Source organism: Ambystoma mexicanum, chromosome 3p (assembly GCF_040938575.1).
Source record: "Ambystoma mexicanum isolate Mex_15411 chromosome 3p, UKY_AmexF1_1, whole genome shotgun sequence".
In the NCBI taxonomy this organism is placed as follows: domain Eukaryota; kingdom Metazoa; phylum Chordata; class Amphibia; order Caudata; family Ambystomatidae; genus Ambystoma; species Ambystoma mexicanum.
The window spans coordinates 777,350,452-777,377,479 of NC_090925.1; the positions used below are offsets into that span (position 1 = coordinate 777,350,452).

The window sequence follows — 27,028 nt, forward strand, 5'->3', positions numbered from 1 at the left end:
ACCACTCTCTTCCGGGACCTTTGCACCTCACTCTCCCTTTTCATTCTCCCTTCTGGGCCTACCCACTCGGCTGACCACACCCTTGATGCCTTCATCCACACTGACCTCTCACTCTGTGCCCCACTGATCACCCCTCTCTCCTGGTCGGACCACTCTCTCCTCTCACCTGGGTCCTCTCTGCCCTCTGACCACACCTCCCCCAGCACTGCCAACCTCTTTCACGAACAGCCATCCGATGAGATGAGTGTCAGCTGCTGCCTTTGCATCTACCTTTGTCCCCCCACTTCAGACTCTACCATTGACTCTGCTCTCAGCAACCTCCATCTTGTCATTACTAATACCCTTGGCATTCTTGCCCCAGTCATGAGGGTCTGCCTGAAACATACCTCCAAATGCAATACTTGGTACGACTCCGAACATGCAGCCCTGAAACGCAAATGCAGACCTGTGAAACGAAACTGGCAGACCTCAGGTTCATCCTCTGATAAAATGGACTGTCGCCTGCTCCAAAGGCAATACCGACTCTCCATTTGCACCAAGAAAAGGACCCACATCCAGGCTTATGTCTCTTGTGCATCCAACAACACAGCTGAACTCTTTCAAATATGCAGGGAACTAGCCAACCCTTCCCCAGTCTCACCCACACCTCTCCCTTCCCAGGCTCTTTGCAATGCACTGGCCATGCACTTCACTGCAAAATCTCAGGACATCCTGAGCACCCTTGCGTCCACCCCTCTTCCCCCCCATCCCCTAGCCCCTTCCTCCTATGTGCTCCTATCCTCCCTCTGCCTTTTTCTCCACCTTCTTTCATACCACACCTGATGAGGCCACCAGAGTTGTCCGCTCTGAGGATTTCCTCCAAACCGGTTTCCCCCTGCTCCTCCAGAACCATTAAGGTCAATATTGGCTCTCTTGCCCCTGCACTTGCTGATTTCTGCAACCACTCTTTTGCTACTGGATCTTTCCCCTCCTCTCTCGAGCACTCCCTTGTGCGCCCCATTTTTAAAAAACCTTCTGCAGACCCGTCTTGCCAAGCCAACTACTGCTCCGAATCGATCACCCCCTTCCTTGGGAAACTCTTGGAGCAGCTGGTCTGGCCCCAACTGACCCAGCACACACTACCCAACTGTTAGTGATGAGTGCACATTTTGAGCCCTGTATTTGGTGCTATCTTATGCTATGAATAATAGGAAGAGCACATAAGTTCTCCAGCATTGGATCTTTCATGGATTCACATGCTGTGAATATTCCCCGTTATCAGGCTGTGAAACCTCGGTCACTTTAACCTAGCGTTTACCTACGGAAAACCTTTACACTTTAGTGTCCTATCAACGTCCTTTTTGGGTGTTTTAGGCCCTCCCAATAGGACGTGTGGTATAAATAGCCCCGCCCCCGCGGCTTCCCTTCAGATTTCAACCATCTCCAAACTGTTGGGATCACCTCGTGTTCTTCGTGTTTGTGCACGTGCATTTTTGGCATCGAACGATACAATGGCATCGGGGGCTCAGAAGAAGTCTCTTTTTCAGCCTTGTGCTACTTGTGGCTTGAAGGTGTTGTCATGATCCATACCCCCGGGCATCCAGACCACGTCCATCAGCCCCGGGAGCAGGCATCATGTCGCTTTGAGAAAACCCAGCAACCCCTGCTAGGGGCTGTCTGGGTTCAGTCCTGGCGCCTATGGCGCCAGGCTCATATGGGACATCAGTCCTGGTGCCATAGGTGCCAGGCTCATAGGTGCACACTTACCTGATGCAGACCATGCTGCAAGAAGATTCAACCCCATGTGAGGCCTGGAAGGGACTACTTTACCTTAGGGACTATTTTGTTACTCGGGTGTGGTTGGGGAGGAATACCTGCCTGGGACTACTTTGGAGGCTATTTAAACCACGCCTGAAGAGCAGCACACGCTTCGTGTTATTCTGCATCCAGCAGCGTAACGCTCACTGTGCCAGCAGCAGCATCCAGCCTTCTGCCACGCCCGCCTCGAACCTGGAGCACCTAGAAAGAAGGAAAGAAGCAAAGGTTAGAACAAGAGTATTACCCGATTTCTTACCTGATTCCGGATTCATCGCATCTTCAAACCAGAGGAAAGACTTTGTTTAAAATGCGTTGCATCGCCAGCAGCAGCGCCGCGCCATACTCACCGTTCCACGCAGCATCTCTTTGATCCAGCGCTGTCTCCATCTTAACATCGCCGAATCCCGGCACCTAAGGGGGACAAGAAACAACAAGGTGAGCAGAGAGAACAGACAGAGACAATCTTTTTAGCCGCCATATGCTTACCTGATTTTACCGACAGAGGTATAATTCTTCAGCACGCCACATCTTCTAATGCCGCACCTGTAAGATAAGGAGAAAGCAACAAGTTTAACCGTTGGCATTATTTACCGGACAGTTTTGGGTAACACAGACTTTTACCGGAGCGCTTTCAGGTGTCAATCTTCTTATTGGGTCAAAGCTGCAAGATAAAAGAGGAATTGGACAGGAGTGAATTCCAGACATTTTGAACTCTTACGAACTATATACTTACGGCTCTTCGCCAGGACCTTTTGGAGTCAGGATTCGTCTACAACTCTTCCAATATCTTCAGGCCAGTGAAGTAACTGGTCATCAACGCGCCCCTGCGTGCTTCGCAGGATGGAGAGCTCATCCTTCAAGAATATAAGGTGAGATTGCTGGGAGGGCGCTTCAGAGGTGATTAGTGGGGAGGACAGTGGGGGTGCTATCACTTGAATCCACAAGTGGCTAAATCTATCTCTCCACTTGTAGGAGAATATTTCTACGGGCAAAGCAGGCAGATCCAGTCAGTCATCGCTGCACTACGCATCATGTAGGTGGAGGCCACAGCAGTCCGGGTTCGACCAACGCCCCTGTGGGAGCCAGGTGAGCATAACAGGTGTATGAGGACGACGGCCATATGGATTGCCTCTACTGCCTTTACCCCATCACTCGGCGGAGACCTGCGAAATATGTCAGGGGTTCTCGCAGAAGACTCTGAAGGACCGCAATCAGCGGCTTATATGTTGGCTCAATGAGGGCACGTACCTGGCTTCGGAGGTGAGGTCGGCCCGAGTCTGTCTTCGGAGCGGGCTGTGAAGTCTGCGGAACATCACTTTGCAGCGTCGGCTGAACCTCCATCGGAGGTGGGGAAGTGCAGTAAGTCTTCATCGAGCAAGCAGCTTTCGAAGGGTGCGAGGGCCTCTTCGTCCAAGCATGGTCGGTCGGACCATTCCCAGGGCTCTGGTGGTAGGCTCGAGAAGTCGACGGCGCAGGAGAAAGGCTTAGCCAAGCCGAAGGAATCTTCATTGAAGCACTCGTCATCGGGGACCATCACATGTCATCGTCCATCCGGGAGTCTTCCAAACACCGGTCCAGTTCTTCCAAGAAATCCAGGTCTCCGATGAAGTCCACGCCGAGGGAGGTGGTTCCGACGACGATCTCGTCGAAAGGTGGATCTGTCGTCGATGATTGGGCTGCAATCTACGGTCCCGTCGACTGTGGTGTCGTCGGCGCCGTCCACGACAGTGATTGACAGTGGACCAATGCTGTTCTCGTCCACCGGAGTGGAAACGGAAGGATTGTTGTCAATGAGCGGGGCGTGACAGTCCTCCGCCTTTGATTCTCTTCTTCCTGACAACATTCTGCATCAGGATCCAGCGACTCTTTCGGTTTCATCAGAGATTGAGGACAACCAGGATCAGGTGCTGGGCCCGTCGGCTTTGGGTCTCCAAAGTGTGGGACCTTCGACGTTGAGTGGAATGGGAGCTGGTCTGGCTGGTTATCCGCTGGTTAACCCTCAGTCTCTTTGGTCATTACAAGTACTGTCCACGCTTCAGTTGGGGCAGCTGGATGCTAGGTTGCCTCCTCCAAATGTGAGTCTGGCGGTGCCGGTGGTCGAAGTGCCTGGTGTAACACTGAGGAAGTCTCCTCTGGCACGGTTGCCATTGCCGGTGGGGGTAGGCCGTCCACAGTCACATTCAGAAGAAGGCGAGCTGCCAGAGTCTGAGCCAGAGAGTGTTCCGCTGGACACTTTGTCTACTGTTTCGTCTTCATCGATGAGGGATGATGCGTGGTACACGGACGTGGAGGTGGAGCAACCTCGGAGTGCGGTGCAGCCCTCTCCACCAGATGATATTGGGGCCTTCCACGCCATGATGTCTAAGGCGTGTGTGGAGTTTGGATTGGCACCAGAAGAGGAGCACAAGGACTGCTTCCTATTCGATTATATGGGCAAGCGGAGGAAGGCTGTCTTCTCTGTGCCTATTCTTGACCATGTGTGGCAGGAGGGCCTGCGCACGATGCACCATCAGTTTTCGGAGCTGGCTGTCAAAGGTTGTCTTGAAAAGAAGTTCAAGGCTCCGGAGTCTACCCCAAAATGCTTGGTGTCACAGCCCACGCCCAAGTCTGTGGTGTCGGCGGCAGCCAGCACGAAGGCCAGAAACCAACACAAGTGCGTTACGCCTCCGGACAGTGAGGCCAGGAGGCAGGACGCCTTTGGGGAAAAAGCTTTTGACGGTTGGGGCGAAGATGGTCAAGGCGGCAAATTCCTTGGCGATCCTGGCCCGATATGATCGCGAAATGTGGCATCAGCTGGCCCCAATTCTAGAACAATGCCCCAATTCTAGAACATCTGCCGGAGCAGCACCGCAAGGACGCCATGCTGTTGGTGCATGACAGTGAAGAGGCCTCCAATCACAGCATAAATATTGCTGTGGACTGGGGGATTCGGGATTTAAACAAAATAACAATGGGATGGTGCTTCGACGGCAGGCCTGGTTAAAATGCACTGACTTTCACCTGGAGGTACAGTATAAAGTCATTGAAAGGGAGCACTTGTTCGATGAAAAGATCGATGAAGCCCTGAAAGGGATGAAGGAGGACACGGAAACTAAGTCCTTAAGTTCCTTACAGAGTGGGCGCTCTCTTCGCTCCTTTCGACCGTTCCGGGGTGCTTTTGGTAATGCCCGGTTAGCAGGGACCGTGGTTACAGTTGATCCAATTACTCCTCTCAAGGATATCGATGGTCGGCCCATTCGGTGTAGAAAAGTCGAGACTTCCAGGCTCAGCGAAAAAGGGGTTCGCAGTCCGCAGTGTCTAATGGGAGGCAAGCTAAGCCGCAACAATGACTGCCTTATGAACAATCTGCTAGGGGGCAGGGTGGCTATGCACATGGACTAGTGGAGAAAAATAACATTGTATCGCTGGGTGTTGGACACGCTGCATCTAGGCCACTCGTTGGAGTTCAGGTGTCCCCCGGTTCCTATTTTACCAGTGTATGTCGTACAGCCGCATCTTCAAATCCTGCGGCAGGAGGTGGTTCTCATGCTGGAGAAAGGGGCAATAGAACCTGGGTTTATTCCCGCTACTTAGTGGTGAAGCAGCCCAACGGCAACTGGAGACCCATTCTGGATCTTCGGGCGTTGAACAAGACTCTGTAACGCCTGACTCTTCAGGAGGTCATCCGGTCGGTGCCGCCGGATGAATTTCTGACGTCGTTGGATCTACAGGACGCATATTTTCACATTCCTATTCAGCGGCGGCCCCACACATTTCTGCTGTTTGTAGTTGGCGAGGAACACTACCAGTTTCAGGTCCTCCCGTTTGGCTTGAAGTCGTCTCCCAGGACTTTCACAAAGTGTTTGGCACCAGTGGCAGCGTTCCTCCGACGGGAAGGTCATCATGTATACGCCTACCTGGACGACTGGTTGGTAAGGGGTTTGTCACCGGGGAGGGCGCAAGACAGTCTCGTGGCAACCATGCGGCTTTTGCAACGACTGGGATTCGCCATCAACTTCGAAAAATCATTTTTGACGCCGTCCAAGGAATTGGTGGTTCTGGGGGCAGACTTTCTCAACCGGCGCAATCTGGTGAAGTCCTCCAGCGAGCGTGTCAAGAAGTTGCAGCAGAGAGCAGGCAAGTGGAAGGAGGGCACAGTGGTGTTGGTCCGAAGTTACATGTCGCTGTTTGGGGCAATGGCTTTGTGTATCCCGCTCCTGCCCAATTGTCTTCTCTTCTTGAGGCTGATGCAAGAGTTCCTAGTGGACCGATGGGCGCAGAGTCGCGGGTTATGGTCGGACAAGTTGGTGTTCAACAGAAGTCTGGTGGACGCTCTTCGCTGGTGGACGCGCACGGCCAATCTGGTGTGGGGCATGCCGTTGCTGGAGCCGGAGTACCAGTTTACGATTGTGGCAGGCACCTCTCAGACAGGATGGGTGGTTCATCTTGCCGATTCACAGGTGCAGGGCCTGTGGTCTTGGCGGGAATCTATGTTACACATCAATGTGCTCGAATTGAGAGCTATGCAATGGGCCCTCAAGTCGTTTCTGCACGTGAATCGGTGGTGAGGGTATTGTTGGACAATACCACCACAATGTTTAATCTAAGGAAACAGAGGGGCACACATTCCAGAGTCCTGTCAAAGGAGGCGCAGGACGTTTGGCATTGGGCTCTGGCTCAAGAGATCAGCATTGTGGCCTACCATCTGCCGGAGGTGTTGAATGTCAGGCAGGCGCACTCAGCAGGGAAGCCGGCCAGCTGCACGAGTGGAAGCAGAAGAAGCAGCAGGTTTTGATGATCTTCTGGCGATGGGAGCATCCTCTGCTGGATCTTTTTGCAACAATAGAAAACAAGCAGTGTCGGGAGTTCGCCAGCAGAGGGGCTCATCCAGAGTCTCTGGGTGATGCGTTTTCGTTCCCGTGGACGTGCCGGTTCGCGTATGCATTCCCCCCGCTTCTGCTCATTCGGCGGACCCTCCAGGGGATTCGGAGATATCAATGCCGTGTGATTCTGTTGACCCCATTCTGGCCCAGAAAGAGGTGGTTCTCCGATCTCCTTCATATGTCGATTGAAGAGCCGATTCGGTTGGTGGCGGCTCCGGATCTCCTGTCTCAGGACGAGGGCAAGGTGCGGCATCACAATCCGGGCTCTCTCAGCCTGACGGCTTGGCTCCTGACCACTCGGCCATTTAGCTATTTCCTGTGACTGTCGACGGATTTTGGAGGCAGCAAGGGCACCGTCCACAAATATCTCATACGGATGTAAATGGAAAAGATTTTGCGAATGGTGTAAGGCTCACCCTTGGGTTGACCCTTTGAAAGTTTCTCCCGCACAGGTTCTCCAGTACCTGTTGCATTTGGCGGAGGAGGGCCTGGCATTGTCATCAATTAGGGTGCATTTGGCAGCGATATCTAGGTTCACTAAGAGGCAACATGCTGCTCCTCTGTTCAGTGATTGGTTAGTGAAACATTTGTTGAAAGGATTGTTTCAAACTTTTCCTCCTATGAAGAAGTTTGCGCCGGTGTGGAGCCTTCATGTGGTACTTTCGGGTTTGATGAAACCGCCTTTTGAAACGATGTCGACGACTCCCTTAAAGTTTGTATCATGGAAGGTGACTTTTCTGGTGGCAATTACTTGGCCACTAACCCGCACTTTATCCCCAAAGTGCAGACGGCATTTCACAAACTCTCTTCTATTGTTTTACCCTTGTTTTTTGCTACGGCATCCACGCCATCGGAAAGGGCCCTGCATTCTCTGGATGGTAAGAGGACTTTATAGTTTTAATTTAATCGCACTCAGGACTTCAGGAAGTCAAAGCAGCTGTTTGTGGCTTTTGGTCCTTCCAACAAGGGACCGGTTTGCGCCGGTGTGGAGCCTTCATGTGGTACTTTCGGGTTGATGAAACCGCCTTTTGAAACGATGTCGACGACTCCCTTAAAGTTTGTATCATGGAAGGTGACTTTTCTGGTGGCAATTACTTCGGCCAGATGGATGTCGGAGTTGCAGGCACTGGTCGTCGACCCTCCATACTTGAGATTTCTGAAGGACAAGGTTATTCTGGCCACTAACCCGCACTTTATCCCCAAAGTGCAGACGGCATTTCACAAACTCTCTTCTATTGTTTTACCCTTGTTTTTTGCTACGGCATCCACGCCATCGGAAAGGGCCCTGCATTCTCTGGACGGTAAGAGGACTTTATAGTTTTAATTTAATCACACTCAGGACTTCAGGAAGTCAAAGCAGCTGTTTGTGGCTTTTGGTCCTTCCAACAAGGGACCGGCTATCTCCAAGCAAGGACTCTCATGTTGGGTTTCCTCAAAAATGTTGTTGTGCCACTCGAAAGCTGGGAAGCCATTGAGTAGGGTTTCTAAGGCTCACTCAACGAGATCCACGGCTTCGTCGGCGGCGTTATGGTCGGGGATTCCGCTGCTGGATATTTATTTGCCAGGCAGCCTCCTGGGCGGTGCCGCATACCTTCACCCGGCATTACTGTCTCGGGCAGCAGCATGTGGATGATGTGCAGGTGGGGCGTGTGGTCCTGCAACGCCTGTTCCAATAAGGTAAGCCCTGCAGCTTCAGGGTGTTTATTTTGAACTTTTTCACTTGATGGGTTTGTTGTCTCATGTATCTGATGAAGTGTTTATTGGTTTGCCTGTTACACATCGCCATGCATGGGTGGTACTGCTATGTAATCTATTCACAGCATGTGAATCCATGAAAGATCCAATGCCGGCGAAGAGAGTAGTTTCTTACCTATAACTCCATTTCTCCAGTGTTGGTATCTTTCATGGATTCACATGCGCCCGCCGGCCGCCCCTGCAGGCAAACCTGGTTCGGGTTTCCTCTACAATGGAGGTTAAAATCTGAAGGGAAGCCGCAGGGGTGGGGCTATTCATACCATACAAGGTTTCCCAGCCTGACGACTGGGAATGTTCACAGCATGTGAATCCATGAAAGATATCAACGCTGGAGAAATGGAGTTACAGGTAAGAAAATACTGCCTGATAGCTTGCTCTGAGATTTGGGAACATGAAGTAATGTTGATCTCTGTTTTGGAACATATTTAGCCACAATTGCGATTAGTTACTCTTTAATAGTCGGATGCAGCGCTTCTCAACCAGGTAAACGTTTCAACTATGAGGTCAGTGAGACCTTGCTCAAGTACATTGGGGCGAAAGGCTGGGTGAAAAAGGATTGATGTTGGGAATGGCTAGGTGGTTGGCAATGATGGTGTGAATGGTGGATTGAACAGTACAGTAGGTAACCAGGAAGATCTAGATTTAGCAACCTTTTCCCTAAGGTGGCAACGCTAGGAGCCACACATTGACCATCCTTTAATTAGAAGCACAGTGGAATGATTGAGCAACACAGATATGTATTTGTAATACCATTGAATGAGAGGGTGCACCCTGGGGCATAAAGTCCTCATTAGTCACTGTTGCGGTGCTGCGGCACAAAACTGCTGTGCATCCAGTGTTCCTATCGGACGCAGAACCTTTGTGTTTTCTTTTGTCTACACTAGATGCTCTAGGATTGAATTCCTACCCTAAACTATATAATGCGTTTGTTTTGCAATTTGTTGGGGCCTAAAACATTTACTTTGAATTCAGAAACAACCCACTCGATGCTTCTCACTTGATAGCCCTGCCAGTCAGTCACCTTCCAATAGCCCTTGGTCAAGTTATATCATGCTTAAAGTGTCAAAAAGCTCCACTTGTACAGTATATCATCTTTCTTAGAAAGCTATGTTGGTAATGAAATATAATTACTTAAACTCAGGCAGCATCAGGGGTGTTTAGTCTGCATTTAGTTAATACTGTGTTCTGTTTGATACTCTGATGTATTGTATGCCTGTGGAGAGTTGCCTTGTAAATCCTATTTATATTCTTTACAGGCAAAAACATCAAGGAGACATATAAAAGTCTTCCCTTCACTTAGAAAGGTTGCACCTGCTCTAGAGGAACTCCAATATAAGGTAGGTATAATTAGTGCAGTTAATGTCCTCTCTGCTTTCGCTTCTTTCCTACCACTTTTATTCACTTTTTCTTAAAATCATGCCTTTTATTTTTGAATAATCTGTAAGAAACAAATGGCTCCCCTGTTGCTTTTTCTGTACGAGGTGTGTCGAACCTGCAGGGGCTGAATATTTTACAGACTTATTACGGAAGACTTTTTTTAGGATTGCCTATCACCTTCCATTTTACCCGTGATTTATATTCAAATTCTGCGATTTTTGCTAAATTGTCTGTAATTCTTAACAGCAAGAACACTTAGATTGATCTCTTCACCTGATTGGAGTAATGCTCTGTGTAATGAATCAGGAGTAAGACTCAGACACATAGGCATTGTGATGATTGCTATGGACTTTTATTAAAGTAAAAGAAGGGTTGGAGAAAGACCTATCTCGCTCTATCACTAAGAGGGGATTCCCTGCCTCAACAAAACTAAAGGATGTCGGTGTCGGAGTGTCCAGAAATAAAATGCTATCCCTCATGTGTCCAAAATCCTATCCTGACCCGTACAAGCTAAACTCCAAGAAATGTGCAAAGGCAAAACCTCTTTCAACTGACCATCTGTAGCTTTTCCAATGTTCCAACACAAAGTTCCAAAAAGGCGCACAAACAAACAAATGATCAAAGTTCCACAATCCTCAGGAGCTTCCCGTCACCCGAGTTTCTCAGATTCTTCCCAGCTTAAAGTCACTCTTCGTTTCCCATCATATGGTATTGACCAATCAAGGGGGGTATGGCTCCCTTCCCCTGGTTTTCACACACTCACAAGGTTCTTTTATACTTCATGCTTTCCACATTTTAATCACTTTTACAGCCCAAGAAGTATGGTTCTCTTTCCTTGGGTTTCAGACTTCTCAGAGACCTGCCTGGTATACTCTTCTGCCAGGACTTTTCAATGTTTGCTGTATTTGGGTCCGGGTCCCAGACTCGCAATCACACTTGCTGGTTTACTCTCCTGCCAAGTCTTTACAACTTTCAGCTCCAAGGGGCATGAAACTTCCATAAGAACCTTCACTGTGCCTAGGCTGCTCTCCTGCCAGGACTTTACAATGTTTGCTGTATTTGGGTGCGGGTCCCAGACTCGCAATCACACTGCCTGGTTTACTGTCCTGCCAGGTCTTTACAACATTCAGCTTCAGTGGGCATGAGACTTCTCTTGAACCTTCACCTTTACTTTGCCTGGCATACTATCTTGCCAGGACTTTACAATGGTCATCACCACTGAGGACACAAGGGGGTATGCCTCTTCCCCAAGTACCTTTCTTCTAGTCCTTCACTGTTATTTACTTCTGTGTACTTGTCCTTTAACTTCCGCAAGTACTGGGATTATATAGAGCACCTAGTATACAAGCTGTGGGATTATGCTCCCCACTCTTGGTAGGTAATATTTTTCCAGACCACAACCTGGTGTCCCAACCCTCTACTGTGGGCTCAACAGCGTTGTGATGGCTTTCCCGCTCTCTCTCGGATCTGTGTTCGTGTTTGGCTTCTCGCTGAGCTGTGAGCGGCTCTTCTTTGCAGCAGAAGGATGTTTTCCTGACATTCCGGCATTGCTTGCCGGCATGAAGCTTCTCCACTGTCTCGCGTCCCTGTTTGGTGTCTCTGGTGCCCTCAGGGATGCGTCTCCTGGCTGGCCAGCCCCTTTCCTTCTATCCGTGCCATGGCTCCACCTTGCTCTCCACTCTCTGGGTTCCCAGCCTGAGCTAGGGAGATTTCTCTGCTCTCGTCTGGCGTCTTCATGCTCGACTGCCCGGCTGACAACTTGGCTTCTCTCAGCTTCCCTACCCACGTCAGGTGAAATGGATCTCCTTCCATCTTGATGATGCTTCCTGCTTTTAAAGATTGCGCTACCTCCTGGACTCCACAAACAATTAGAACATTTCTCCACTCTGTGCTCTGTATTGCTCTCATGTTCTTCCTCGTCTCAGTGTTTTTACAGAAGATGTTAAAAAGAATTATTACTATTGGTGTAAGGTGGTTGAATTGGGTCTACACCACAATAAGCCGTAAAGGTGTAGGGGTGGGCCCCTAATCACCTTAACCTACAGTGGGCCCACCACCTAAGAAGCGAGTGCACATTTTGTAGATAAAGCAAGTTTATTGTATAATCATCCGGGGGGCAGCTAGATGACTCTATTGAGCCAAACTAACCTAAGACTCATCGGACCACATAAGTTGACACATTATTTAAATGTTTGTAACAGTTAAAACACTCCTATATATTTTTATTACAATCCACCCCAACACATGATTGGACAAAACACCTACAAAGAAATCCCATCTTTCTCCAATTATTCCATTCTTATTGGTCATTGATTATCTTAACTACCATCTTCAGATTCTGTTCATAGCACACCCCTTCTTGGGATTCGTCCGTGGTAGGTCATGACATCATTGCACAGTTAAACATTTGTTGTACAAGCATAATTCATTTTCAAGTAACAACTGACCTGAACCCTTTAACCTTAATTGTAATTGCACATGGCCCGCAAGGATATTTCAACAACATGCGGAAAACAGAAAAAACAAGTTCCCCTTGAACTGGTGACAGCCATCTCATCCACCTCAACTTTTACTGGCATCCCGGAACATTGTTACTGGATCTATGTGAAGACATTGAAAAAATAGAGGTGGAAAAGACTGAGTTTTTTTTTTGGTAGAGCATTGTTCACAACGTTTAACCCCCCCCCCCAACCCCTAAACCCACCCTCCCCACCGGAAAATCTCCATCTGTAGTCTTCCTTTCGGGAAGTCGGTCATTCTACTTCAGCTGAAAAGGTCCAGAATCCTTATTTTATGTGGGCACCATTGCTCTTTGTAGTCTGTCTGGAGATACTCCAGAGCCAAACCCCAGTCCATTCTAAATGTTTGATGTTCCCCTTGAATATTAGAAGTTATTTTCTCCATGGCTAGGTATGTCCATTCTTGTCCAATCCACTGCGAGTGGAGGGCTTTTCTGTTTCAATTTATGAACTATTTCCAGCCACGCCTCTATCAATCGGCCCATAAAGTTCCTTTTCTGCGTCACATTCAACTGTTTGTCCCTGGGGTCCCATAGGCCCCCTAGCCACACTTCTTCCCCTAGACTCGCTGCACCTGGGGACATTTTCTGCATTTGGGTTTTCACCTCTTCCCAGAATTGGTTTAGGTTCGGGCAGTCCCACCAGATATGTCGACAATCTGCCCCCCTCCACATTCCCTCCAGTATCTATCTGGGGAATTACTATACATCGTATGTAGTCTTTCTGGCATATAATGCCATTGCATCATCATTTTCATCCACATTTCTCTTGTTTGAATGGCTTTTGTCAGCTTTGGTATTGCACCCCATATGTATTCCCACCTTTCCCTGGGGAGTGAACATTTAAGCGTTTTCTCCCACCTTTTTATGTATTGCCACTTTGCAGTTTCGAATTGTGCTTTTAAATGATTGTATGTGTTGGAGACAAACTTGCTTGTTCCTGTGTGTGTCATTATGTATCTTTCAAACGGGGCCAGATTCCTTGTTGCAGCGCTTTTTATGCGCGGTGTATTCAGCCAGTGGTGTAATTGTTCGTATTTGTACCTGTTTCTAGGGGTCCGGTTCAGCTGTGTCGAGCATTCCGCAAATGTTTTTATCTGCTGATCTTGGTACATATCCCCAACCATTTGACACCCTGCCTCTTCCCATTTCCGAAACGCCCCCTTTTCCATTCCTGGCGGGAATTCCGGGTTTTTAAATAATGGCATGAAGGTGGGCTGGATCCTTTGTTAGGGTCTCTTTCTGTGTGGCTTTGTCCCACACTCTCAGGGTCGACTACATTATTTCACTTACATGTACATTGGGGTGTGTGTGTTTGCTAATCCATAAAAGGTGTCGGGTGGGTGTTGTCGCCACCGCCCTATCCTGTGCTTCCCAGATTTTCTCTGCATTTTCCGGAATCCATTCTTTCAGCACCCAAATCTGTGCGGCTTCGTAGTATTTCCTAAAATGTGGGAGGGCGCTCTCCCCCTCATTTCTTTGTGCTGTCAGGACCGCACTTGATACACTAGGGGTTTTATTCTGCCATACGTATGCTGTAACCATCTTCGTGAGAGACTTGAAGAAAGCGGGGGGGGATTCTAACCGGGAGGGCTTGAAATAAATACATGCGTTTTGGGAGTAAGGTCATTTTCACTGCCGTTATTCTACCTCACTTTGATGTTGATAATGGGTTCCAATTCAGTATGTTCGTTTTCATTTTATCTAGGAGTTGAGGATAGTTATGGGCATACAGCTCATCTATTCTCCCCGTGAGTGTGATTTCCAGGTATTTGACCCCTGTGTTCGCTATTTTCAATTGGAGATCCGTTGCGACTGTTTGGATATTTTTCCTACTCCCAGCTAGTACCAGGATTTCTGCCTGTTCATTTTTAGCCCTGATATCACGCCGAATGTTTCGATCTCGCACATGAGATACAGCAGTGATCTTTCCAGGTCTCCTAGTGCCACTAACATGTCATCCGCTTATACTACTACTTTATGGGCCTGTCTCGCCATCTCTATGCCTCTGATGTCTGGCGTTTCTCTGATTTTGGCCAATAGGGGTTCCAAGTATATCGCATATAGCAGAGGGGATAGCGGGCACCCTTGTTTGGTCCCTCTCTCTATTTGCACTGTTTCAGACAATCCCCCATTCACTGCTATCCTAATCGTCGGGGAGTTGTAGTTGGCCCGGACAATATCTATGAAAGCTTTGCCCATGCCCATTTTCCTCAGTATTTGGAAGAGGAGCGACCACTCGACATGGTCAAACGCTTTCTCCGCGTCAAGGGCGATCATGGCCGCGGGGGATTGTGTAATCCCTATTTTTTCCACTAAGTGTCGTACCCTTCTGATGTTGTTGTGTGTTTGTCTATTCGGGACAAACCCGGATTGATCTTGATGGATCAGCTTCGGGAGGAGTTGTGCCAGCCTTGTGGCTAGTATCTTAGTGTAAAATTTCGCATTCCAAATTGATTAGTGCTATCGGGCGATACGCGCTTGGGAGTTGTTCATCCTTCCCCCTTTTTGTGAAATACCAAAGCTTTTGCCTCATTCATGGTTTGGGTGACATTCCCCTTCTTCTTAAATGTGTTAAACATGTCTATAAGGACAGGGGCAAGTATATCTTTCTAGGTCTTATAAAATAGAGCGGTGGAGCCGTCCGGGCCGGGGACTTTATTTTTCGGGAGGTACTGAATTGCCTTATTGACCTCTTCTATTGAAATTTCCCTGTCAAGCTGTTGTTTTCAACTTCCTCTGATATTACAGGAAGTTGAACCCCTTCTAAGTAAGCCTTCTGCTGTTCCTTCCCCGGGAGGTACGAGGAGTATAGCTCCTGGTAAAAAATATGTCTCCTATATCTGTGATTAATGTCTTTACTTGCCCCTTGTCATCTTTTAGGGCCTTTATTGTCTGTGATTGCCGCTTCCCTTTCAGTTGTCTAGCTAAAAGTTTGTCAGCCTTATTTGCTTTCGCATAGTACCAATGTTTAGTATAAAGGAGGTCCCTCTCCGTCTTTTTGGTGCAGATTGATTCCAGTTGCCCTTGGACATGTTAGTGTTTTTTGGAGTTTCCTAATTGGTGTTTGCATGATCTCTGCTTGAATCGCACTTATGTTGGCCTCTAATTCCTTTTCCCATTGGCGATTCTGTTTCTCCCTCTGTGATGTAAGAGCTATGAGGTGTCCCCTTGTTACCGCCTTCAGGGCTTCCCATAGTGTTCCCTTATTTGTGTCAGGAAGATCATTGCTGGCTAGATAGTCTGTGATGTTCTCTGAGGGCCTGCCCCATGATCTAATCTCTGATGATGTCCTCTGGGAGGCGCCAGCCCCATAACCGTGGATGGTTTTGAGTCCAATGAAGGGAAGCCCACAAAGGGGCATGGGCCGAGAGAGTTATAGTGCCTAACTCTGCCTGCTGTATTTTCCCTAAGCGCCCCACCGAGGCCCAAAGATAATTCATTCTTGTACCCGTTTTGTGTACGTGTGAGAAATATGTGAAACTTGTCTGATTGCCATTCATATTGCGCCAAACATCTGCTAGCGCTAGGTCTGACATTTTCTGCTTAAGTGCTTTTGACGGGGTGCCCTGCTCCTGTTGTTTGGCTCCTGATCTATCTAGGATGGGGTTCCACGCCATGTTTAGGTCCCTCCCCTGTGGCCTGGTTCTCTAATTTGTCTAGCGTGTCCCTTAGGAAGCTGTCCTGTCCTGAGTTTGGAGCATATACCGATGCCAATGTAAGGGGTTTCCCTTCTGTTATGTTCACTACCCGGTATGTCCCCTGTTTGTCTCCCAGTGTATTTGTTATTTGTGCGTGCAGGGAGTCACGTATTGCTATTAGCACCCCCGCTTTTTTCTCTTGTGCGTTCGCCTGTATTATTTGATTGTAGCCTTTGAAGCGAACTCTGTTTGTCTTGAGCTTTTATGTGCGTATCCTGGAGCATTACAATATCATATGAGCCCTGCCTGAGGAATTTCTCCACTTTTTCCCCTTTTGATTGGGACGTTCAGTCCCCTGACGTTATATGTTAAGATTTTTATCCCCATCCTATCTTCTGGGTTTGATGGCTGCCCTGTCCTTCCCTTTTCCCCTTCGTCAGTGTATATTTCTTTCCGGTTTCCCCCTTAGCCCCAACTCCCCTCCCCCTTTTGTAATACGCAACCCCCAACTGGTGTTTCCCCCCCCACCCCCCCAGAAACTGCCCGGAGGAGGGCACGATGACCTATGTTCGCTCAGGCGTATCGCCTTGTGCGTCATACCCTCTTAAACTCTCAGGGATAACTTTGAAGGGAGTCCTAAACCCTTCCCCATGACTTCGGTGGCAACCGGGATTTCTTCCCCCTCCCCTCCGGGCACCTGTTTGGATGATCTCTCGCTCCTCCGTCTGAATCGAATGGAGTTTGCTGTGTCGTGTCATCACAGATGTCTGTCCTGACATTTCGTTCTGGGTGTTCTGCCCTCTTAATTCTTTTTGCTGGGGTGTCTCGCCCTCCTATTGTATTCCATTCCCACAGGGTTTTTCTCCCTGGTTGGTTCGTTCCGCTGGCCTGTGGAAGCTCATTGTCTTGTTCTTGCAAGTTCAGCAATCTTAGGCCTTCTTCCCTTGACGTAATTCCTCTTTGCGTCCCTTCCCATGTGAACAGGAGTCCGAAGGGGAATGTCCACTTGTATCTTATCTGACGTGATGTCAATTCCTTCGTCACCTGGGCCATCTCTCGATTTTTTTGAAGAGTTGACTGTGCTAGATCTTGAAATAGGAAGATGTCCTCCCCGTTCATTCTTATGTGATCCATTGACCTTGCCTTCCTGAGGATTTGTTCCTTTTGGGAGTATAAGGTGAGGGCCACCAACACATCTCGGGGGCGGGCGCCTTGGGCTGCTGATCTACTCGGTCCCACTCTGTGTATTCGATCTATTGGGACTTCCTCTTCATCTGTCGAATCCAGAATGTCCTTGAATACCTGCTTGAGGTCTTTGTCCTCCGCTATCTGTCATCTTTTTTATTCTTATGATCTGTTTTCTAAATCTTTGCATTGAAGTTCCAGATTGTGTGTTAGGCGGACTAGATGTTCCTGCGTTTCTGCACTTTGTTGTGTCTCCTCTTCCATGTTCTGCACTACTTTCTCAAGGGTATCAGTTCTTTCTCCTAGCCCTGCCACCTTCGTCTTCAATTCTTGCACCACTGATCTTAGCTCGCTCTTTAACGACTCAAGTTGTGTATTCATTATGTCCAAGAATTGTGCCTGAAACTCCCCGAACCAGGCCTTCATATCCTCTTTCGTGACCATCTCTTCTGGAGTGGGTTCCGTGGCCATCCCTGTACTTTGCCCTTTTTGCGTGTTTGCTCTCTCTGGGAGCCCTTTGTCCGCTCCCTAGAGGTGGACCAGATTCTGATCCTGCCTAGCTTGAGAGTTTGTGGGAGTGGTTGGTTTTGCTTCCTCATAGATTTTGACATTAGTGCCTCTCTTGTGTTGCTTTACGGTCTTCTGCTTTCGGCTGTGTTATCCTGATGTTGGATTATCCCGCCGCGCCGGCCCCTAGTACTACGTGTAAGTCCGCTCTGATCTGGAGTCGATGCTTTGGGTAGCCTTGAGGTGCTCCCGTCCTGTTTCCTGGCGGTTCCCCCTTTTGTCACTCCCACTGTGGAGGTACTATGTTGTCCTCGCTTCCCCCTCTGTGAGCTCTCGTCTGCCGTGGGATTTTCTCTTTCTTTCTGGGGGTGGGAGGAGTCCCTCTTTCCTCTGCAGCCCGATTGGGGTCTCCTAATTATGAATTTGCTGTGCACGTAGATCTAACAATTATCCTTTCTCTGCTGCCTGCGTGGTTGTCTTTTACCCCCTGTCCCTTAGGCTCTTGTGGGTCGATCCCTTCCTCCCTGTGGGTAGCTGGTCTGTATCTGGTCCGAGGGGGGGACGTCTGTCTTGTCGGAGGCCTGTTCAGGCCACGGCTGTGGCCGCTTCTCGAGGTCAGAGGGGTCCGCTCCTCCACTCCCCTGACACGCGGTCCCTCTGCTCTTATATCCGCTTCTGAGGGCGGGGGGCAGCGGGGCGCCCTCCTTGCCCAAACTTCTCAGGAGGCTTCCCTGAGCCTTTAATTACTGCCTGGTCTCCCGGGTGACTTGCCGTGGAGGGACACCTGCTCCCGGTCTGCGGTTTTCCGGGCCAAGCCGCAGGCTGCTCATGCAGCCCCCTCCCCACTGCTAGGTTTCTGGCCCACTGCCACCGCGTTCACTTGTGGGCTGGAGAGGGTGGGCAGGTGTTCCTAGTCTCACCAGACTGTCCCCCGCTCCGTGCTCCAGTACTCTGTGCCCCCTGGGGGTTACCTTAATCCGCCTTGTGGGTGTTGCCGACCCCTCTGCGCAGCGTCCTTCTCCTCCTGGGGCCTGCGAGATATCCTATGGGCACTTCCCGTCCTCACTGGGCCTCGTCCCCGATCCTCCTCTGTCACTCCGGGGACTATCTTTTAGTGCTCTTCGGTGCTGCGTATATCTTCGTGGGCGAGAGCCGACTCCACCCACTGTACTCGGATGGCCTCGCCCTGGTAGTCCTGGTCCTCTACGGTTTCTTCCATGGGGCCTTCCTTTTTCGAAGCCTTCAGCCCCTCCAACCCTCCCTCCATCCGGGCTGCGTCTTGGTGGCGCCTCCTCCTCGTCAGCGCTCCAGCGCTCAGACCGCCAGTAGACTCACCCCCGAACGCTGTTTGGTAGCAGGTCACACGCAGACCTGCTTTATCTTCTGGGATGCGAAATATCCCGCTCGGTTGAAGTGCTTATTGTTGCTACGCGGGAGGGGAGACGGACCCCTGTTCATGCACGTCTTCCCTCCACGGCCGCCATCTTGAAGTCATTTGCACTTTTTTTAAATATGGAGGTGACCCCTGCAACCTCTCCACTTCCCGCTACCTTACGTTATACCCTTACCCGATCTCCATCAATGTTTTAATAAAAATTTGCATATATTGCTTAAAAATTCAACCCAAAAAAGTATTTTCCACCTCGTTATTTTCTCATTTGTTTTTGGGGTAATAACATGCATTACTACCATTTTAACATGCACAGCACATCTGAGAATACAATTGAAACTCCTTGGTATCGATCACTTTAGCCTCGAGCTTTACTTCGCCCCAGATTTATTGCTGGTCAAAACAAATGGACGGGTCCCCCCGCAAACTTCAGTTCACTCGACCATCTGCTTGGTTAATCATTGTTACCCTGCCAGCTCCCAATCCCGCAGAACTAGATTTTCCCTGCCACCTGAAATTCACTGCACAAACTACTGACTGCAAAGTCTGAATTAATTCATAAAAGTCCACTACATTTAGAGTTATGTAGATTTATAATTTCCCTTTGTATGTACCTCAGAGAGCATGCATGTTTAATAAATATCATCTCTCCTTTACAGTGCGTTCTTCAGGACAGGCCTCCTTTCTCGCATGCGCAATATGAAGCTTCTCTGTGCCTACTTCTGGGCACTCCATGGCACACCATGATTGAATTGCGTTTATATTTCATCCGGCGGTTTTAGCATTTTATCTTTACACGCACGTGAAACTTATATCAATTTAAACAAAAAAGTAACACTAAAATAACATATCTCATTCATAATTAACTACACTGGATACATATGAAATTGCAACATTGCGCCCAGTTCGCTGCACACCCAGTCAAACATGGCGCACACAACATGAACCCCTCTTGATCATGGGGACCTTCCCAGACCACCCCAACAAAGGTATAGCGTTTGGGGCGTGGGGGTGTTATGCTTTGAGTTCAAAGGGGGATTCCATGTGCCTACCACTCTGTCTTCTTCCCTCCACTGAGGGTTCTTTGCCCCATATGATCCTTCCAAGGCAGCCAACCCCGGGGTCGGGATCAGGTAGTGGCTGCCTTTCCTTGGCCATTTGGGAAGAGAGTTTCCCTAGAGAAGGAGTGATGACATCGCTAGATTCATCACATCTCACATTATAGCTATAAATCAGTTTTATGCAAGAACTGACTTCCTTAGATATCCTGTCCCAACATGCTTTGACCCATCCCCTGAACTTCATTGCCTTCAAATGCATATTTTGAATGATCATTGGAATTTTGGCATTTCACATTGCCTTTTTTCCTCTGTTAGTATATTAGGAGATCCTTTCCCCTATCACTGTCTTCTTTGTATCTGCAGTGTCGTAGTGTGATCTTCAGTACACTGTATTATAAAGTATTGATTGGAAGTGTACCATAACGCCTCAACTCGCAGGTTCCAATTTGTGCTGTGATCTACAGAAATTCTTTACATTTCCACTAAATGGTCTAAAGTCTTGGTATTTAGTTATGTTATGTTGGAGGTTACGTGGCAGGCAGGCAGGGACTTGTGAAGATGCAACAGGATCGAGCTCCCCTGGACTTGTCCCCCTCCATCCAAATAACCGCAGGCAGTGGCCTGAACCGGTGGTGAGTTTAATAGCCCTGAACAGAGGACACAACTATTATCAGATTGACACCTGCAGCTCTACGGACAATACCTGATGAAGGCGGTGCAGAGAACTCGCTCACAGTCTGGGACTACATGGCCTCCCAAAGGCTGGGACCTAAGTCATCCCCTCCCTTCTTGAGTGGGCTTGGGCATACCAGTGTGCTACAAAGCAGTGATTGAAGGACTGAATGTCAAAATGCCAAAAACCCAACAAACCCGCTGCATTTCACAGCCTTCAGCAGGTCACTTTTAAACCTACAAACATGGCAGCCATAACCCAAGAAGATCAGGAATCCTACACAAGACATGGTTCAACACCATGTTACACTCAAAGAGATCGATTAAGGGGTTAGATCGAGTCACTCCAAACTCTTATTGCAAATAACAGGGGTGACGGATAGAGTAGTCAGCTTACAAGCTAAACTCTCAGAACTCAACAGACGCATTAAAATGATGGAGAATTGCGTGGACACCACCGCGGCGAAAATAACTAAGATCAATTAAGACCTGAAACAGGTAGAACACAATGTTAAACAACTAGCCAACAAGGTGGAAGAATTAGAGATTGCGGTGCTGCAACATCAATATTATTGGCGTGAGGTAAGAGGAGTCCGGGAAACCACAGGATTACGCAGAAATGTTAATTCAAAATCCCTTCCCAGAGAACTCAATTTTGTAAATGCTTTTTAGTGGAAATGGCCCATCTTCCAAACCCGAGAACCCCCTCCCCACCACCACCACCACCACCACCACCATGCCTATTTATTATGAAATTCATGAATTATTGGCGAGCAGCCAGAGATAAAGGATCGGTTACGTTTGAAAAGGGGCCACAACAATTCTTTGTGGACTTTACCCCAAAGTACGAGCCATGCGAGAATTTGACACAGCAAAGAATACTTTGAGGTTCAAGGAGATGAAATACTTGATGGTGTACCCAACGCCTCTCCATATAACACGCGGGGGAAGACTCATTTCTAAATGGACCCGGCGCAGGCGGCTCAATTTGCAGACTTATTCCCTAAAAAACATACAAAGCAGGATGAAATCTGGGTGGGGCCAATGCTAATTGTCAACCTGCAAGATGAAAGGCTGTGGCTGAATACTGAACACTGAGCCAACCTATTGCTGACCAGGCTACTGTGTTCGCTGTATATGGGACTGTAATTACGACACTGCCCATATGCCATTTTGTATATGATAACCCAGTATATTTCTTGAGTAAACCAGGTCATGTAATATGTAATGTTAGTTTTAATGATGGTTAGGGTGGGTGGGTAATGGATGAGAATGGCACATGCACAGCTGGAAAATACATTGCATACTGTGGCGGGTCAGTAGAAGGACAGAGAAGAGTATCTTCCATTTCTGGTAGTTTATTTGGCAAAAGGAAAAAGTGTAAACTCATGTCCCTAAGCTATGGGATTCCCTACCTAACACAAAACTACCTATGGTGCTCGTCAGTCGTCGGTGTGTCTAAAAGGAAGAACTGTCCTCTGTCGAAATCTAGTGTACTCTTTCCTTACCACTATTCAGAAAGAACCAAGGCACAGGAGAATGACTCCCTTATCCTGTGTTCTGCTTCTCAGCAAAGTCACTTTAGTAGTTGATTCTTAGATAGTTCTTAGCAACTGCTTTTATGAGTTCATACAGTTCAGAAATAGGATTCTTCAGCTTTTCAGATGTGTCCTTGACACCTTGCTTTTCCCTTCAGACGTTCCTTCTCTCTCTCGCTTGACTTAATATCCTTATTGCTCTTTCTTGACCCAAAGTCCACTCTCTTACCTGGTTGGGCTGCTTAACAGCACTTTCCAAAGGCTTCTTGTTTTCTTTGCACTCTCCTCTATTACTGGGACGAATATGAAGGTTCCAGTAATGTTATTCACATTGGTTTCTATTATGTGGTCCATTAAAAGGAAAAGAAGTTGCACTCTCATTAATCTGTAACATTATGCTAATTAAATGTAAAGCTTAAGCAGCTCCAGTCATCTTCCCTTCCTCAAGCCTCTTTTCCTTTCAAAGCCAAAATTCTAAGCCTTGCAAGCTGGGGCCTAAACATTACACAGTTTCTAACATTCTATAAAGTGCAGATCCTATCTATTTAACTACTACCTAAATCATTTAAAGATGAGCGATACTACAATAATGACAGTTAATATATATACATTGACACATGAGTGCATTTGTAAGATCCGTAACATTCTAAGGGCCAATATAACACACCTGCATTCCATCCTACATTTGTTTTTGTTTTTTATTATTAACGCACTTTAAACTACCTTGAACCTACTTGCAAACCTTTTATTCATCCCTCTGCAAAACTGCCACTCTCTCCTTACTCCATATCTCAACATTGCGCAACCGCACGGCATGGCCATGTCTTTCTCAACTCTTGTGGGCCTTGATAATGTTGACATCCCCTTAACCACTCTCCTCCCCAATGTTACTTTAGTAGGTGGTCGGTCAAAATCTCGAAAAAAAAATCTCGACTAACAATAAGGTCGAAAAAAAAAAAGACCAAAAAAAAAAAAGTCGAATTTCTCTTTTTTTAATTATATATTTATTTTGGGGTCCGGGATATAAAAAAAAAAGGTAAAAAATTTAAAAAAAGGGGGGTTGGGGAGAACCCCCCCATTTCGAATAAAAAACGTCATTAAAAAAAATTTGACCATAAACCACTTTAGTCATTGTCCCCTTAGGCATTGGTATATCTCTCACACAGTTTTCTCTGTCATATCTCTCTTTGGCCCTCCTTTGACACAGCTTCATCCTTTCTTTCACTTAATCTTCCGTCACCACCTCCCCCTTCTCCTTATACCTATTCATCCAACCCAGATGAAACTTCGTGTTAGACTTCATTCTTCTCAACATTTCGAAAAGGTGATGCTAGGGAGAATTCTCCTTCTAGGGCTAATTTCCCTCACCTAGTGAGTCCCCCAGCAGCTTTGCTGGATTTCTGGAGTTTATTTTTTCCACCTTTTAAGAGTGTACATCTTTTTCCACTCTTGCATGTGTTTTGACCTATGTTTTACTCATTGTGTGATCTTGGGCACTGGAGCACACCACTCCAGGTGCCCCTGTTATTGTGCGGGTTACACAGCACATTTAGTGTAGTAACCCAGGGTTGTCTTTTAGACTTCCCTCTGACTACATTTCGCTGGGGCTGACTACTGTCCCCCAGAGAAAGGTAAAGTTGCCATTTACTTTACATTTCTACCACAGACCCAGTACACCCCATCTTACATGGAGTACTGGAAAGGGCTAATCGGTACCCCTTTTCTGTCTGTACCTCCCTGAGCATTGTTTTGCTCTTTTAACATTTAGACTTGGCTGGTGGCAGTGGTATCTACCCTAACTTTTCTACCGCGATTATATTAGATAAACGTGGTACTGTTCTTGGTTATTATATTAGCCTCGAACATAAACCCGCTTGACCAAATCGTCTTTCTTTTGGCTCCGGTTGGGTTTATTCGCCATTTCTTTTTGTTAAAGTCCTTCTTGTGTTTTACTTTGTGCGGCAAACTAGGTTCGCCTTCTTTGTTCACCGTCTTTTTGGCGGGCTTCTGCAGAGAAGCCCTCCTCAAGGCGCCTGAGTGTCTAGGTGGGCTGAATGTGAGGGAGGGATGTAGTCACCCCCTGCACAGGGTATCCTAGGAAACCCAAGTCGCACTTTGCCATGATTGGCTGAGGTGGTTGTCCCGGCTGGACAACCCCCCTGCTGCATGATTGACAGCCAGGCTGTGTGAATGGGAGTTTTGCGCATAAAAGGCAGGTCTCTTGGGCTAGAAGTCAGTCACCTCTGGAACTACAAGGAACCGAAGAGAAGTGGAGAGAACGACGGCTGCTGCAACTACCCCGTCCCGGTGAAGCCCTGCTGCATTCCTGAGCTGTCTACCCTTCGCCGACTAAGAGGAGATCCAGTCCGGAGTCTTCTTCCCTTGAGCCTTCTTCAGCCAGAGATCTCCGCCGTGGTCGAAATCGCTGTACACTCCTGTAGTGGTCCGGATAGCCACCTGCTAAGCCTCTCCTGTTTTTAAGGAGCACACCTTTTCGTTGTCGCTGCTGCCGGCTTCATCCCTGTCTGGTGCAGACCCCCTTCAGACATCCTCCTTCACAACAAAGCTCCAGGAATCGTGGGTCTGCGGGAAACCAACAGGAACAACTGCCAGGGCTCCAGCTGCATCGTGGAAATAAGGTACTGTGTTCTACTCGAGGAAACTGGGTGAACCCCTTTTCTTCATCTTCAAGGTTCGTCCTTGTCTTTCCTCCTTCTTATAACTTTTGCTTCCGAACATTGGCAATATTCAAGTACTCTTGGGCTATACGGAATCGTGAACTGTCTAACGGTGTGATCTTCGGCACAGGCCTCCGGTGTCATCTAAACCTGGCACCGCCCTTTGACTTTTGAACTCCTGTTCCTGAATGTTTCTCGATACTCTCTACCTAACCTAAATATTGCCTGTGACTTTTGCCTCCAACTCCCTCTGGGTATCTCAGGTGTTAAGTGTGTTTTTGCCCCAGTAGCATTTCATGTCACGGATACGTGTTTATTTAGTAGACCGAACTGTCAAAAAGTGATCGCAACTGTATCCGCGGTATCGTGTTTTGTTCATAACACCGGTTCATTCAAACACAGGGTACTTACCTTGAGACTTACTGTACAAAGTGAATTGGTTAGTGTAGTATATTTAACGTGTTTACAGTTTAATAGAGGTGTTGTGTTTATAACTGATGGTTTTAAAATAAATGTACTTATATTTTTTACCTGAAACATTTAGTCAGTGTTTGCTTGAGTCACAGTAATTGTGGTCCCTTTGTGTAATCTCTGCTACTGCTCATATACTCTTGAGATAAGCCTGGCTGCTCTGCTACTGCTACCACTATATCTCAGTAGTAGAGGCTTGTACCAAAGGTAAAACTTGTATTGCCACCTGTGGTCTTAATTGTGTGTAGTGGTCCCTAAGGGCACTGCACAGGATTCTACCTAACAGGTGACACCCCTGTTGTTTGTGGAACTATCCTTTATTGAAAGACTCTTTCCATAATAGCACGCACCCAATTTCCACATGTAGCAATTGCAATCCTTGTGGCATCAACCAATGCTCTATTAAATCTTTTTCCACACACAGTTCATTTTTTACCCCCCTGTACATCCTATATTCATCTCTGAACGCCTCAGTCGACCAACCTTTCGAACAAACTCCATCACACTTTTGTACACGCCATCCTTCTCACATTGAGCTCTCCAATCCTCTTCTCCACCAAGTCTGCCTCCATATCATGCTTACCATCTCGGTGTACATCATCAACATCCCCAACGGCATTGTGAGACAAAGCATCCACAACCACATTTTGTTTCCCTTTAATGTACCGAACGTCAAAAGTCCAAACCTTGCATTCCTGTTATCCACCTTACAATTCTTCTGGAAACTCCTCCTAATCCTTTCCTATTCACACCACCTGGCACACATTTCACAGATTCGTACTGGGACCACTGTTTGCAGCAACGTGCCAAATGACCTCTACTTCCACAATCCCTACAAATTACATGGTGCGCAAAACACTGTCATTAGTGAAATGTTCGGTGCTCCCACATCGAAAGCACCACTTCCCATTAAATCTGCAATTACAAGTTTGTCTTACTCCGGCTTCTCTTTGAACTGCCGTTTATTTTTCTCCTTTTGATACTTTTGCTTCACCTTTTTGCCTCTACTTCCACGCTCAATTTGATTTGTCCCACATCCTGTTGGCTTCTCTGCCTCGGCATCCAGCTCCTTGATGCGCTTTTCAGTGTGCTCAACAATTTTCACCACTGCAATAGCCTTCTCCAGACTCGCATTGCCTTCTCGCCATAGTGCCTCCTTCACCTTTCGATTGCTGCATCGTACCATATGCTGGTCCCTTACATGCTCAGCCTTGCAATGCTCAAAACCACACTTGATTGCCAATCTACGTAAAGCTGTGAGGAAATCCTCACTGTATTTGCTCCTTTTGGTGCTTCATGGCAAAATACCTTGCAAGGATCTTCTTTTCTTTAACGATGAAGTGCTTATCCAATTTAGCTATACTTATCTAAAATTAGGTCATCCCGTCAGCCTCACTAGGGGAAGGTCCGGCAACCTCTTATAAACTGCCCGACCCTCTTGACCTAAACAATGATGGAGGAGGAAATCCTTTCTGTCATCTGCAAAGTCTCCTCCATATATACACCATGCAAGTACCTCAGGAATCCTTCCTTCCAATCCTGCCATTTTACCACAGAATCCCCTGATACAGGTAAA

The 27,028-nt window shown here is 47.7% G+C and overlaps 1 protein-coding gene across 5 annotated transcripts in view; it reads left to right on the forward strand.

Moving 5' to 3' along the window:
* Positions 1-27,028, forward strand: part of TEP1 (telomerase associated protein 1) — a 2,409,067-nt gene that overhangs the window by 268,144 nt on the left and 2,113,895 nt on the right. For all 5 annotated transcript variants that reach the window (XM_069651741.1, XM_069651744.1, XM_069651746.1 and 2 more), the window contains one exon: positions 9,671-9,751. In XM_069651741.1, the coding sequence (XP_069507842.1) occupies positions 9,671-9,751 (81 nt within the window). The remainder of the gene's footprint in view (positions 1-9,670; positions 9,752-27,028) is intronic.